The following is a 13,093-nucleotide window of genomic DNA, read 5'->3' as shown; positions in this document are numbered from 1 at the left end:
GGCATTGTACATAGACTGCAGCTGTTTAAGAAGGTAAATCACCTCCACCTTTTCAAGGCCAACTAGAGATTGGCAATAAATGCTGACCCAGCCAACAACACTCACATCCCATCAATGAATTTGAAAGAAAGGTGCCTAAGAAACAAAACTACACCATGTTTTACGTGAACATTACAATATAGGTATGCTATAACTTTATAAAGTTGAAGTTGCAATTGTCGTACCAGACCATAGAGCTGTTCTCTCAGAGAGATCACTGGTAGTGGTTTAACCTGAAGGTTATCATGCCACAGATGAGGGGAGAGGTTCAGAAGGAGAGTCCTTCATGTCAGTTTGGGACATTAAAGATCAAGAACTAATTCACATCATTGACCTACTTTTGAAGTTTCATAGAATATCAATACTGAGGAAATCCATAGGGCAGCGGAAATACAGTAAATTACTGTTTATTATAATTCTCAGAATTATTTTGTACACAATAATGATCTGGTAGTCCAACTTTGTATAATGATCTGAGCAATAGACAACTGCAATTATTAAAATACCAGGGAGAAAGATTGAAAAAATGATTGTATTTGCATGTTTAAGAAAAACATGTTTGTTATTTGATGAATTGAAATGTGAGCCATTGTGACAAGCTTCATCAAATGTCTGTTTGTAATATGTATTTCAGGCCAACCCCAGTGACATCAAGTTGACTCTTGGTTTGCCCTGTGACATTCTGGACACTGATACTTGAAGCAATATTCTCCTGGCATATTTAGTCTTCTTAATCAAAAAACACTCTGAGCAGGCATTTGCTTAAGATAAATTTTATAGTGCAATGTGTTTTACTATCCATCATAATAGATGAAACTAGTTGTGCTGAAATGCTATTGTGATTGATATTGAGATGCTGAGTGGCTCTATTTATTGTGACATTCTTGTGACCCCTGATGTATAAAAACTAAGAGCTGCACCTTTTACAATAAAATGTCAGGGCAAATGTTAAAAGATAAGCATTCGGCCACGTAAACATAGTCTTAGCCTACCCACTGTAGTTTAACTGCTCATGAAGCGGATGTGTCTCTCCCAAACACTACCATCCAACCCAGTTCATGCTTTCCAGAGAGAAATATGTTCGGGAGTGGGGGAAGAGACCAACGTGTTCAAGGGGGCAATGTGTTCCGAAGTGGTCAGTGTGTCATGTGGGGGGCTGGGGTGCTCAGTATTTTTTGGAATGGGGGAGCGGAGCGGGGGAGGGGAGGGAGGTAATGCATGTTCAGGAGGGGTCACCATGTCTCAACTGGAACTGTTCAGAGGGTTTGAGGTGGGATCAGAATGTTTGGAGGATGGGGAGGGGTTGGTGTGTTCGGAGTGAGGAAACAGTCTGTTTACGAGAGTTATCGCATTTTAGGGGAGTCAGTGTGCTCAGTGAGCACAGTGTGTTCCGCCAGGGGGTGGTGTGGGTCAGTGTTTTTGGGGTGGGGGAGTCAGTGTGTTCGGGGCGGTGGGGGGCAGTGTGTTCAGGGCGGTGGGGGGCAGTGTGTTCGGGGCGGTGGGGGGCAGTGTGTTCGGGGCGGTGGGGGGCAGTGTGTTCGGGGTGTTGTCAGAGTGTTTGGGGCAGGGAGGCAGTGTGTTTGGGGTGGGAGGTGACCAATGTGTTCAGTGGGACCAATGTGTTCAATGGGAGAGAAGGGTCAATGTGTTTGGGAGGAGAAATCAGATAGCAGACAAGTTTGTTTGGAGACCAATATCTAATCCTAAAATGGGGTGAATGCCATCATCGATAGCTGTCGGTAAAGCAGTAAAATAGACTTTGTCACATTTTGACCACAATATAATACACATAAGACCCACATAAGACTATACAGATTTCCCTTTCCCTATAAAGGATCACTATGCAGGTTCATTACTGGTTGTACTTTAAATTGCCTGTAATTCAGGTCCATCTAAAACGAGTTGCAGTATTTATTGACCAGCTGGATATGTTAACACACACTGATTCCTGTGTACTCCGCTAGGATCTTTACCATCAATCAGTAAAAGTGGTGTCTGTGAATGGTACTCAATAATCTCTGTCACCGACCTGAAGTTCTGTGGAAAGAATCAAAAGGTTTAACTGTCACATCTGCATTGCAAAAGGAAAAACTTAGGAACTAAGTTGGATTTGAGCAGTCATTTTAAATCTTTAATCCTAATAAATCACTCGTTAGGTCTCATTTGGACTACTGTCTCCCTCTCTGGGTACACTTTAGAAAGGATGTGAAGAGCTGGGGAAATGGTACTGGGGATGAGGGACTTCAGATATATTGCCAGAAAGGAAAAGTTGCAGTTGTTTGCCTAGGAGCAGAGAAAGGTAGGGAGAAGATTTAATCGACAAATTCAAAACTGAGACCATTTTTGATGGAGTTTCCAGAAATAACCTCTTTTAAAATACCGAGAAGAGAAACATGACGCTGCAGATTTGCTTTCACACTGATCAGGGCAGTGTGCAAGAATGCCAAATTTCAAACAATCACAATAGTTTGGACAACATGGACAAAGGGTGCTGATTGGTTGGCTTGTCAACTTTGATTGGCTGAGGCATTGCCATGAACAATGTATTTTCAGTAACTGGGGGAACAAATTGTAGTTGGAGAGATGAGGAGAATGTTTTACACAATGAGAAGTTATGAATTCGAATGTACTTAGTGTGGTGACAAAGTTGATTTAGTCAGGGCTTTCAATTGGAAATCAGATAAATATTTGAAGAAATATGTGTACTCATATTAGTAGTCATGGACATTGAAATTAATCAGGTTATTGAATAGTATGCTGAGAACAAAAGAAACTTTTCAACTTACTTCCCTTCCTCTCAATCCTGTTCCCAATAAGAATACATCCGTGGTCTCCTGATAACGGATTGGAATGTTGTATACTTTGTATCCAAACAGTACCATCAGGACGTAGGGCTGCTCATTGTTTCTACGTGAGCTGTCTCTCACTAAGAAAGTACCGTCCTGTAAAATAGAGTACGAGTGACCTGTATAATACCACAAGATTGAGCAAGCATTAACTGCAAAAGAATGCAGTTGGTTCTGCTATAACATGGCAGTTCTGTTCTCGTGCAATCCCATGTTATAAGAAAATTGCATATTAGGAGCACCATTTAAATGAATGGGGCCAGAATCGCATTATAACCAATACACACTTTCAAAGTTTGTGCTTTAGAAACAGTGTCTTCAATTCATCAATCATGCTATAGTGAACTAGCATTAACTAAAAGCGTGCTAAAGCAAAATGACCTGTGTTCAATATTTTAAAAACAAGATATCAGGTATTCATTATCCTATCTTCCATGCTGTTAGTCTGGAATGAGTGAGTTACATTTTTATAACATCATTCGCAACCTTATAATGTCCTAACGCATTTCATAGCCAATGAAATTCTTTTGAAATTAAATCACTACTGCCATTTAAGGAAAAAGGGCAACGATCTGCACAGAGCAATGTCCCACAGTTCGCAATGAGATTAATGAACAAATCAGCTGAACTTATGAAAGGCAAAATCTGAAACAAATGCAGAATTCTGCAGAAACTCAGCAGATTTGGCAGCAACTGTGCAGAGAGAAAGAGTTCAGGTTGTAAGTCTGATGTGTCTCTTCTTCAGAAGTACGGTTCTGAATTTGAACAAGGTGAGTTATGAACTTCTGTTCCTATGTCTGCTGGTCTTAACCTGTAAAGCCAATAATCTTGAAAATGACTGCTCAACTATCAATAATCCATTATCTACTCAGCACAAACAATCCAGGACTGATCTGTATATCTTGTAACTTTTATCTTTTATTGGACTCTAATCTGTGTGAAACATAGAATATAAAAACTATTCAGCCCCTCAGGGCAATCTGCATTCAATATGAACACAGCTGTTCTCAATGCCATATTCCCATTTTTTCCCCACACCCCTTGATGCTTTTAGAATCTAAAGACTTATCTACCTCTTTCTTGAATATATTCAGTGTTTTGATCTCCAGAACCTTCCATAGTAGAGAATTCCACAAGTTTACAACCCTCTAAATGAAGAAATGTTTCCACATCCCAGTCCTAAATGGTCTGTGCCCTGAGACTGTGACCACATGTGGGCTATAGTGAGGAATTTGGGAACATTGAGTGAGATGCGAAGTGAGGCCCTCCTCAACCAAAATATTGTATTTTCCAACCAACTCCTGGGTGTTGAGATGAGATTCTCTCTCATGAGCAACAAAAGTCCTTTTAACATAGATGATCGCTCGTCATCACCCTCATTGTTGCATAAACTCACCTTATTGATATGCACAGTCCCATTCTCCCACCCACTGGACAGAAACTAGATGCCAAGAATTCCTGAAATGAAAGTCTGAGTGGGTACCTGCAACTCCAGCTCACCACTTGCTCCTCTAGACTTCTATCTTGGACACTTGGCACCACCATCTCAGGGGGCAATAAACATATGCACGCCCCAATCCACATATGTTGGCAATCGATTACATACAAGTCTCTATGCACCCTCCGGCACTTAGAATGTAGTTCTGTCTTTCAGTGCTGCATTTTGGAATGCATTGACACCTATTGTTCTAATGAGTGCAGAAGCAGGCACTGAACTCATAAACTGGATCGGGCTGCATCTCAGTGCTGCTGTCTGAGTGCTCACTCACTGTGAGCCTGTTTGGATGCTCATAGCACCTCCATCTTGCCTTGCCTTTTAGTACAGAAAAAGATTTGTGCAACTTGTTATAGCAGTGGTCAGTCAGCATTGGACACATTGCTGTGTGGACACCTTGCTATATCAATGTTGTAACTACACCACTAAGTTTCGCTAAGTAAATAAGCAGCAAATTTTAACATGCTTCAACCAAACAGCCATGTGTCAAAGTCTGAGGGGAATAGTCCTCAGTCAAGACTAGGGAGGCACCCTTCAGTCATTGGGTCCCAGCATAGTAGGTTAAGGTCAGGACCCTTCCTCATCAACCTGAATGGCTCTTTCTACCCTTGTTGTGGGCTGTTTTACTCCTGGAATGAGAGAGAGGGAGGGATTGAGTGTAATGAAAGTGGGTGGCACAACTGTTAGTGCTGCTGTAGGTGGCAGGAAGGTGATTAGGTGTTGGATGTAACACAGATGCCATGCAGGTTTAGCAGTGTGGGAGGCGGAGGGTGGGAAGTGTCAGGAGATGTTGTTGGAGTAGTGTGAGCAGAGTGAATTGAAACTCTCACCTTGGCATGAGATGGGTGCAGTAGTAAACTCACAGTGAGTGTGAGGGAGCAAGGAGATGATGAAGGCATTTATCCCAGTGGAGCAGAGAAGGTAATGAACCTTCTTTCTACATTGCTGGTGTTCCTCTGGATGATTGAGATCACACAGACCTGGGTGACATCCTCAAACCCGGTGTAGGGGGTAGTGTAATTTTTAAACAGTTAGCTGCCTTTTAGTCTTTTCTACCTCATAGTAAACACAAGCATGTAGGGGGTAGACGGTTAGCTGCCTTTTAGTCTTTTCTACCTCATAGTAAACACAAGCAGACACTCGAAACTGTTGCCGGACCTCCCCCACATTTATATGAATGAAACAGTTGTAACAGCTTTCCTCGATAGTTGAGAGGCCGCCCTTAACCACAGTTGTACAACATCATCCATATAAGGGAAGAACGGGAAGCTCAAACACTGATTGGCCAAGTGAATAACAAAATAATCGCAGGCACCAGAACCCAAATAAGGAAAACAGTGGGGAATCCTAGCACTCGTTGGTCAAGGCAGCAGTAGTAGACCCAGCCCACATATACACGTATATAATGCGTGGAGATTACTATGCTTGTGTGTGTGTACCTTTGGGAACAGCACCCGACTTTGCAAAGTTGAATGAAAAAGTTTTGGACAGACTCCTCCGTGTCTTTGTTCCTGGGAAGGGAAATAAAAAGTGCCGTAGATGGGGCTGGATAGCCACTTATCTCGCACACCGGCTATCAGGAATGAGTATTGTGGCCTTCTTTGTTGATCCTGGGGAAGGAGGATGTCCATCCTCTGCACCACACTGACCACCATGGTCCCCAGGTCTCTGTCTACAAAGCAGTGCACAAATTTCCCTTTATCTGCCTTGACCTTGGAAAATTACTCTAACCATGTCGGACAGCTCTGGAGTGCCAGCAACTGATGAAGTGCACAATTGTCTATTAAAGGGGAAGCGATGGCCTAATGGTATATCACTAGACCATTAATCTAGACACCCAGGTAATGCCCGGAATCCCAGATTTGAAGCCACAATGCTGTGAGAGAGGTGAGTCCAGGATTTTGACCCGGTGACACTGAAGGACAGCAATATATAGAGGAACCTCAATTATCCGGCATTCGATTATCCGAATGTTCGATTATCCGAACAAAATACTCCCCGCCCATGTTGTCTGGATAATCAAGGTTCCTCTGTATTTCTAAGTCAGAATGGTGAGTGGTTTGGAAGGGAACTGGTAGGATTTTTGTTAAGACTCATATTTTATAAATTACAATGGCTAAGGCTGATGTTCATGTTTCTTAAAGGAACAGGAGCTCTCATTACCTTATTATTGCTTCGAAGAGCTGCTTCAGCTTCTGTTCGACCAATATCACTCACATACCATTCCCTGGACAAACTCTGAAACACAAGAATCAATCTGAGAAACTGTGGAACTGAGAGTTTATAAAAATAGTCAGACAGACAGACTCAAGACACAACAACAGAATTGCAACAGTAAAGTGGTCTGCTGGTCCATTTCCCTGAATTTATTTGCTTCAGATTGATGGTGTACACCCAGGATGGTGTTTTGGCATGTTGTGTGTGGATCCAAATGTAAATGAGCCCTGTATATTAAAGGAGCAGCAATTACCGACATTTACAAATAAGCAGAAAGCAATGTCACTCCCTCCTCTACTGCTGATGAAGCTATTGCTAGTACTGCCCACTCACAGGGCTTTGGTAGCAATAAACTGGTAAACAAGGCATTTGCAAAACACTGATCAAATCTCCCAGTCAAAGCCATTGGTGAGACCCTCCCCTGCCAGGTTGTGTTTATCAGGAGACTGTGAAAAGAGAAAACAAGGAAGAAGTTACATTTTAACAGCACCTTTCACTGCACCAGGATACAGAGTGGGGTTTGTAGGGTGGCAAATGGGTGAAGGAGGGGACAGAGTGATGGGTGCATGAGGATCAAACTGGTGGGTGGGAAGTAATGATGGCCAGTGGAGGGAAAAGATACAGTCCAGGTTGATGAGAGTGATGGTTGAGTGAGGGGATGAAGGGATAAAGTCCCGCATGGGTGAGGAGGTAAGATGGCAAGTGAATAGGGTGGTAAATGAGGGAGTGTGGTGAAAGGTGGGAAAGGGAATGAGGTAGCAAGAAGATAATGGGGTCTCCGAGGTTGAGCAGGGTCAGGTCTGTGGAGGAGATGGAGGTCTGGTAGTGGGGTTACAACTGAGTGGAGTTGCCAGGGGTGCATGTTTATGTGGATATCAAGCTATGTAATTAGAATGGTCACCCAGGAGTTAGAAATAGTGTTAATTTCCCTTATATTTCATGGGTAACTACGGGCGGCATGGTGGCACAGTGGTCAGCACTGCTACCTCACAGCGCCAGAGACCTGGGTTCAATTCCCGACTCAGGCGACTGAATGTGTGGAGTTTGCACATTCTCCCTGTGTCTGCGTGGGTTTCCTCCGGGTGCTCCGGTTTCTTCCCACAGTCCAAAGATGTGCAGGTTAGGTGAATTGGTCATGCTAAATTGCCCATAGTGTTAGGTAAAAAGGGGTAAATGTTGGGGAATGGGTGGGTTGTGCTTCGGTGGGTCAGTGTGGGCTTGTTGGGCCGAAGGGCCTGTTTCCACACTATAAGTAATCTAATCTAATCTAATCTGGGTATGTCAATCAGAACCCTCCAAAGTCTTGTACTCAGATTGAGAGGAGCAGCTGGGATCTTTTCAGAGGGTTCCAGATGCATGGTAATTGTTTATCAGAGGTTTACATTTCCCAGGCAATTCCTTCACATAAGTACATCAGCCTTGCTAGGGTCCTGATGTGCATCTTGTCTCTGACTCTCTGACTACCGTAAGATCTGGGCCATTATCTTTTGGGTGACCCAGCTGCTGGGAACAGGTGATAGACGGTTGGTGCTGCTGCTATTTGGAGTGAACAGTGAACGCAATAAATGTAAAAATATAAGAGAATGATCATCAATATAGTGTACTGTTTCCCTACCTGTTCCTGTGGTGCTGGTGGAATTGGCCGTCCTTTATTGACCGGTAAAGGCAAAGGTGGTCTGGGGTCACTTGGACCTCTTGAGAAAGATTGGTTGGTTTCTGTGGACACAAAACAAAGTCAGTTGATCACATTGTGGTGGTGTCATCACAGAACAACTGTCGAACTGATACAAACCACAACAACTGCTCAGATATGTTTTTCATAGGATCATATGACATAGAAGGAGACCATTCAGCTCATAGATCCTGTTCTGTTTCTCTGATGATGTTTTCCAATAGCTGCATCTGTTTTTATCCCATGACATTTTTTTTTTCCTTTTCACGCTTCTAATTTTCATTTTTAAGTCCCACCACCCTCTTAGATAATGCATTCCAGATTGTAAGAACTTGCTGTCAAAAAATGATCACCCCACCTTCATCTGCATTCATCTGCATGCATTCATCTGCTCTATCCTCCTATTCCTGCTCTCATTAGCTCGTAGCACTGGGAGTAATCCAGATATTACTACCCTTGAGGACCTCCTTTGTAAATTTCTGCCTAACTCTCTGTAATCTCCCTTCAGAGTCTCAACCTTTTCCCTTCCTATGTCATTGGTTCCAATGTGGACAATGACCTCCTGCTGGCCCCTCTCCCCCTTGAGAACATTCTGCACTCTCTCTGAGACATCCTTGATCTGGGCACCAGGGAAACAACACACCATTCTGCTTTTTCTCTGCTGGCCACAGAAGCGTCTGTCTGTCTGTACCTCGAACTACAGAATGCCCTAACACAATTGATCTCTTTGAACCCTTCGTTGCATTACAGCCAGTCTCAACACCAGAAACTTGGCTGTTTGTGCTACGTTCCCCTGAGAATCCATCACCCCCTACATTTTCCAAAACAGCACAACTGTTTAGAATGGGTATATCCACAAAAGACTCCTGCCCTAGGTGCCAACCTCTCTCACCCTTCCTGGAGTTAACCCATCTATGTGACTGTATCTGAGACTTTCCCCCCCTTCCTATAACTGCCATCCATCACATAATGTTGCTGTTGCAAATTCCTCATCACTTCTATCTGTCTCTCCAACTGATCCACTCGATCGGATAAGATTCTCATCCAACAGCATTTACGGCAGATACAATCCGCAATAACCCTTAAACTCTCTTTAAACTCCCACATCTGACAAGTAGTACATATCACTGTAAAGGCCATTTTTGCTCCTTCACAATCTACAGACCCAGAAAATAACACCGTCTTATTCCTCTACAAACACTGCCCCAGGTTAAATTAAGAGCTATGGCTTATATTTTAGGTTTAATCAAGAGACTTATCTCCAAAAACATATAATCAAGAAAGAATCCACTATACTCACTACTGCAGCCTTTCTCTTGGACAGACTTAAAACAACAATTAACTTATCTGATTCTGTGAACTTTGCCCAACAGTTCCTCCAAGATTAGTTGTGCATTTCAGTGTTCTTTCTTTTTTTGCTCTCTCTCCCTCTCTCTCCCTCTCTCTCTGTCTCTCAACAGTAATTGCTGCTCCTGGAATTCGAGGAAATCACCTCCAACACCTAAAATACCTCAAAACAAGGAGCAGCTCTTACAGCCAGAAATTTTCCCCGTCCTCCATCTTGGATTAGAGTCAATGGAATGATAAATCAATTGAGGTCTATACTTGAGTGGCCATTCTGTTTTAAACCAATTGTGTATGTGGGCTCCAATCTTTTGCCTTGCCTTAATCAAGGGAAGGATCAACATCACTTAGGACGGCTCAGTGGTTAACACTGCTGCCCCACAGCGCCAGGGACCTGGGTTTGATTCCAGCCTCAGGTGACTGTCTGCATAGAGTTTGCACATTTTCCCCGTGTCTGCGTAGGTTTCTTCTGGGTGCTCTGGTTTGGTCCCATAAATGTGCGGGTTAGAGGGATATGGCCATGTTCAAGTGTCCACATTTGTCCAGGTTAGATGGATTAGTCATCGGAAATGGGGTTGGGGATGCACTTCGGAGGATCTATGGATCTGGATCTGGTGGGCTGAATGGCCTGTTTCCAGGTTGGAGATTTTCTATGGGTCAAATTGCCTGCTTCCAAACAGTGGAGATTTTAGATTAGATTACTTACAGAGAGGAAGCAGGCCCTTTGGCCCAACAAGCCCACACCAACCCTCTGAAGAGCAACCCACCCAGACCCATTCCCCTACATTTACCCCTTCACCTGACACGACGGGCAAGTTAGCATGGCCAATTCACCTAACCTGCACATCTTTGAACTGTGGGAGGAAACCGGAGCACCCGGAGGAAACCCACGCAGACACGAGGAGAATGTGCAAACTCCACACAGACAGTTGCCTAAGGCGGGAATTGAACTTGGGTCTCTGGTACTGTGAGGCAGCAGTGCTAACCACTGTACCACCGTGCCACCAACTTCTATGATTCTATCCTGTGATAATTAAAACAGAAGAGGCTTGTTCATAGTGAGTGGTTTTGATCTGCTTTAAATTAATTCTAGGTTTTTACAATGACTAAATCCCCAAGAATAGTCCCCTCATAAAATATTTGCTAAAGATATTCTATAAAACACTTGATGCTAAATTATTTCCTCAAATGTTGATCCAGTAATAGTACACACGAGAATGAACTTTATCTGAAATTGATGTTAGCATTGTTGAATATTCGATTTCAATCAAAATCCCCTTTAAATCCTAGCATTCGTAAAATTTATAAGAGTTTTCATTCGTACAGTGCTTCACAATCTCAAAATTTTATGAATCAATTTTTGTGCAGCCCTCCTTCAGTACTGCACTGATTAAACTAGGAATCAACTTCTTGACAAGACAATGAGGATTTTAAGCAAAAAAAATGAAAGAGAAGCTGACAAACATTTCTGTACCTTGTTGAAAACGTGGTGGCAGCGAGCCACTTGGTGAAAGACTGGTCATAAAATGGAGAAAGAAAAATAAAACAGAATGTTAATTAGACAGCAACAAACAAATTGACGACTGGACACAATAACGCTGAAAAGAGAAAATGATTCTTAAAAAATTATTAGCTTAACTGTGCTAGTCAGCAAGTGATGACGGGGAGGCAATGTCCTTATGGTATTATTACTAGACAACTAGTCCAGCGGCAGAGGTAATGTTCTGGGAACTGGGTTTGAATCCGGCATGGCAGATGGTGGAGTTTAAATTCAATAAAAGCCTGGAATTAGGAATCTAATGATGACCGTAAAACCATTGTCAGCAAAACCTAGATGGTTCACTAATGCTTTTTTGGGGAAACAATCTGCCATCCTCACCTGGTCTGGCCTACATGTGATTCCAGACCCACAGCAATGTGGTTGACTCTTAACTGTTCACCGGAAATTAGAAGTGGGCAATAAATAGCCAGCAGCACTGGCATCTTGGGAACGAATAAAAGAAAAATTAATTTTTGGTTCCAGAAGTCATTGCCAAGCACAGACTTCAGAGGCCTGTGCAGCTGGACAGAAAATTAGAAGGAATGCTGCCTGCCACAGCCTAATATGTATAATGCTGGATAATTAAAACACTCACTGGAGACGGAACTCCACAAATATCCCTATCCTCAATGATGGAAGAGCCCAGGACATCAGTACGAAAGATAAGGCTGAAGCATTTATAACAATCTTCAGCCAGAAATGCCGAGAGGAAGGCCCTTCTTGGCCTCCTCCAGAAGTCCCTAACACACGTTATAGAGTGGCACGGTGGCTCAGTGGTTAGCACTGCTGTCTCACAGTGCCAGGTACCCAGGTTCGATTCCAGCCTCAGGTGACTGTCTGTGTGGAATTTGCACATTCTCCCTATATCTGCGTGGGTTTCCTCTGGGCACACTGGTTTCCTCCCACAATCCAAAGGTGTACAGATTAGGTGAACTGGCTATGCTAAGTTGCCCATAGTGTTTAGGGATGCCTAGGTTAGGTGCATTAGTCAGCCGAAAATATAGGGGAATGGGTCTGGATGGGTAACTCTTCAGAGGGTCAGTGTAGACTCGTTTGGCTAAAGGGCCTGTTTTCACACTGTAGGAATTCTATATATAAAAAAAACACAGCTGACTGTTTTCAGCTATATATTTCACAGGATATCAAACAATGGCTGAAGACATCATAAGGTCAGATTTGTTGATGACTGCAAAAGTAATGGACCCTGGCAACATCCTTATTAGTCCTACAATCTTATGCTCCAGGACTAGCCACACATGCTCCAATACAGCTAAAAAACTGGCATCTATCTGACAGTGTAGGAAATTGCCCAGGTATGGGCTGTACACAAAGAAAGCAGCCAATTACTGCCCTATCAGTTTATTGTCAATCATCAGTAAAGTGATGGAAAGTGTCATCAATAGCATTATCAAGCAGCCCAGCAATACCCTGCTCAGTGATGCCCCCGGTTTGGGTTCCACCAGGGCTCCTCTGCTCCTGACCTCATTACAGCCTTGGTTCAAAGTTGGAAAGAAAGGGTTCCAGAAGTGAGGTGAGAGTGACAGCTCTTCGTATCAAGGCTGCAATTGGCCCAATCTGGTGTCGAGGAACTCTCGCAAAACAAATCAATGAGAATCACGGCAAAAATTCTCTCCTAGTTGGATTCTCCCTGTCCTGCAGGAAGATGGTTATGGTTGTTGGCAGATACTCATTTCAGCTCCAGGAATTCTACTTTGGAGTTCCTCAGAGTAGTCAAAAGTGGGGAGCCTATGTTGATTTTGATAGCGTTGTACTACCATGTGATTTAGCTGTTTGGCTTATGAGGGTTCCTATAAGAAACCTTTCTAGATTCTTTCCGTAGAGATGTTTGGCTTGTGGTTGTCCATTTCAGCTATTGTTCAAAATCAAGATATGCCTTGGAGATTCCAGAAATGTATGATGTATGGACATAATTTAAAGCT

General features: G+C 43.1%; 1 protein-coding gene across 1 annotated transcript in view; it reads right to left on the bottom strand.

The window, feature by feature from the left end:
* Positions 1 to 430: 430 nt before the first annotated feature.
* Positions 431 to 13,093, bottom strand: part of lcp2a (lymphocyte cytosolic protein 2a) — a 154,328-nt gene continuing 141,665 nt past the window's right edge. Inside the window, exons 17-21 of the mRNA XM_072591074.1 lie at positions 11,088 to 11,128; positions 8,213 to 8,313; positions 6,544 to 6,618; positions 2,826 to 2,981; positions 431 to 2,076 (exon numbers count right to left, since the gene is read on the bottom strand). Of these exons, the coding sequence (XP_072447175.1) occupies positions 1,951 to 2,076; positions 2,826 to 2,981; positions 6,544 to 6,618; positions 8,213 to 8,313; positions 11,088 to 11,128 (499 nt within the window). The 3' untranslated portion in view covers positions 431 to 1,950. The remainder of the gene's footprint in view (positions 2,077 to 2,825; positions 2,982 to 6,543; positions 6,619 to 8,212; positions 8,314 to 11,087; positions 11,129 to 13,093) is intronic.

Source organism: Chiloscyllium punctatum, chromosome 20, assembly GCF_047496795.1.
Source record: "Chiloscyllium punctatum isolate Juve2018m chromosome 20, sChiPun1.3, whole genome shotgun sequence".
Taxonomy (NCBI): Eukaryota; Metazoa; Chordata; class Chondrichthyes; order Orectolobiformes; family Hemiscylliidae; genus Chiloscyllium; species Chiloscyllium punctatum.
Note: the sequence above shows the minus strand (reverse complement) of the source record. Positions and strands in the feature narration are given on the sequence as shown.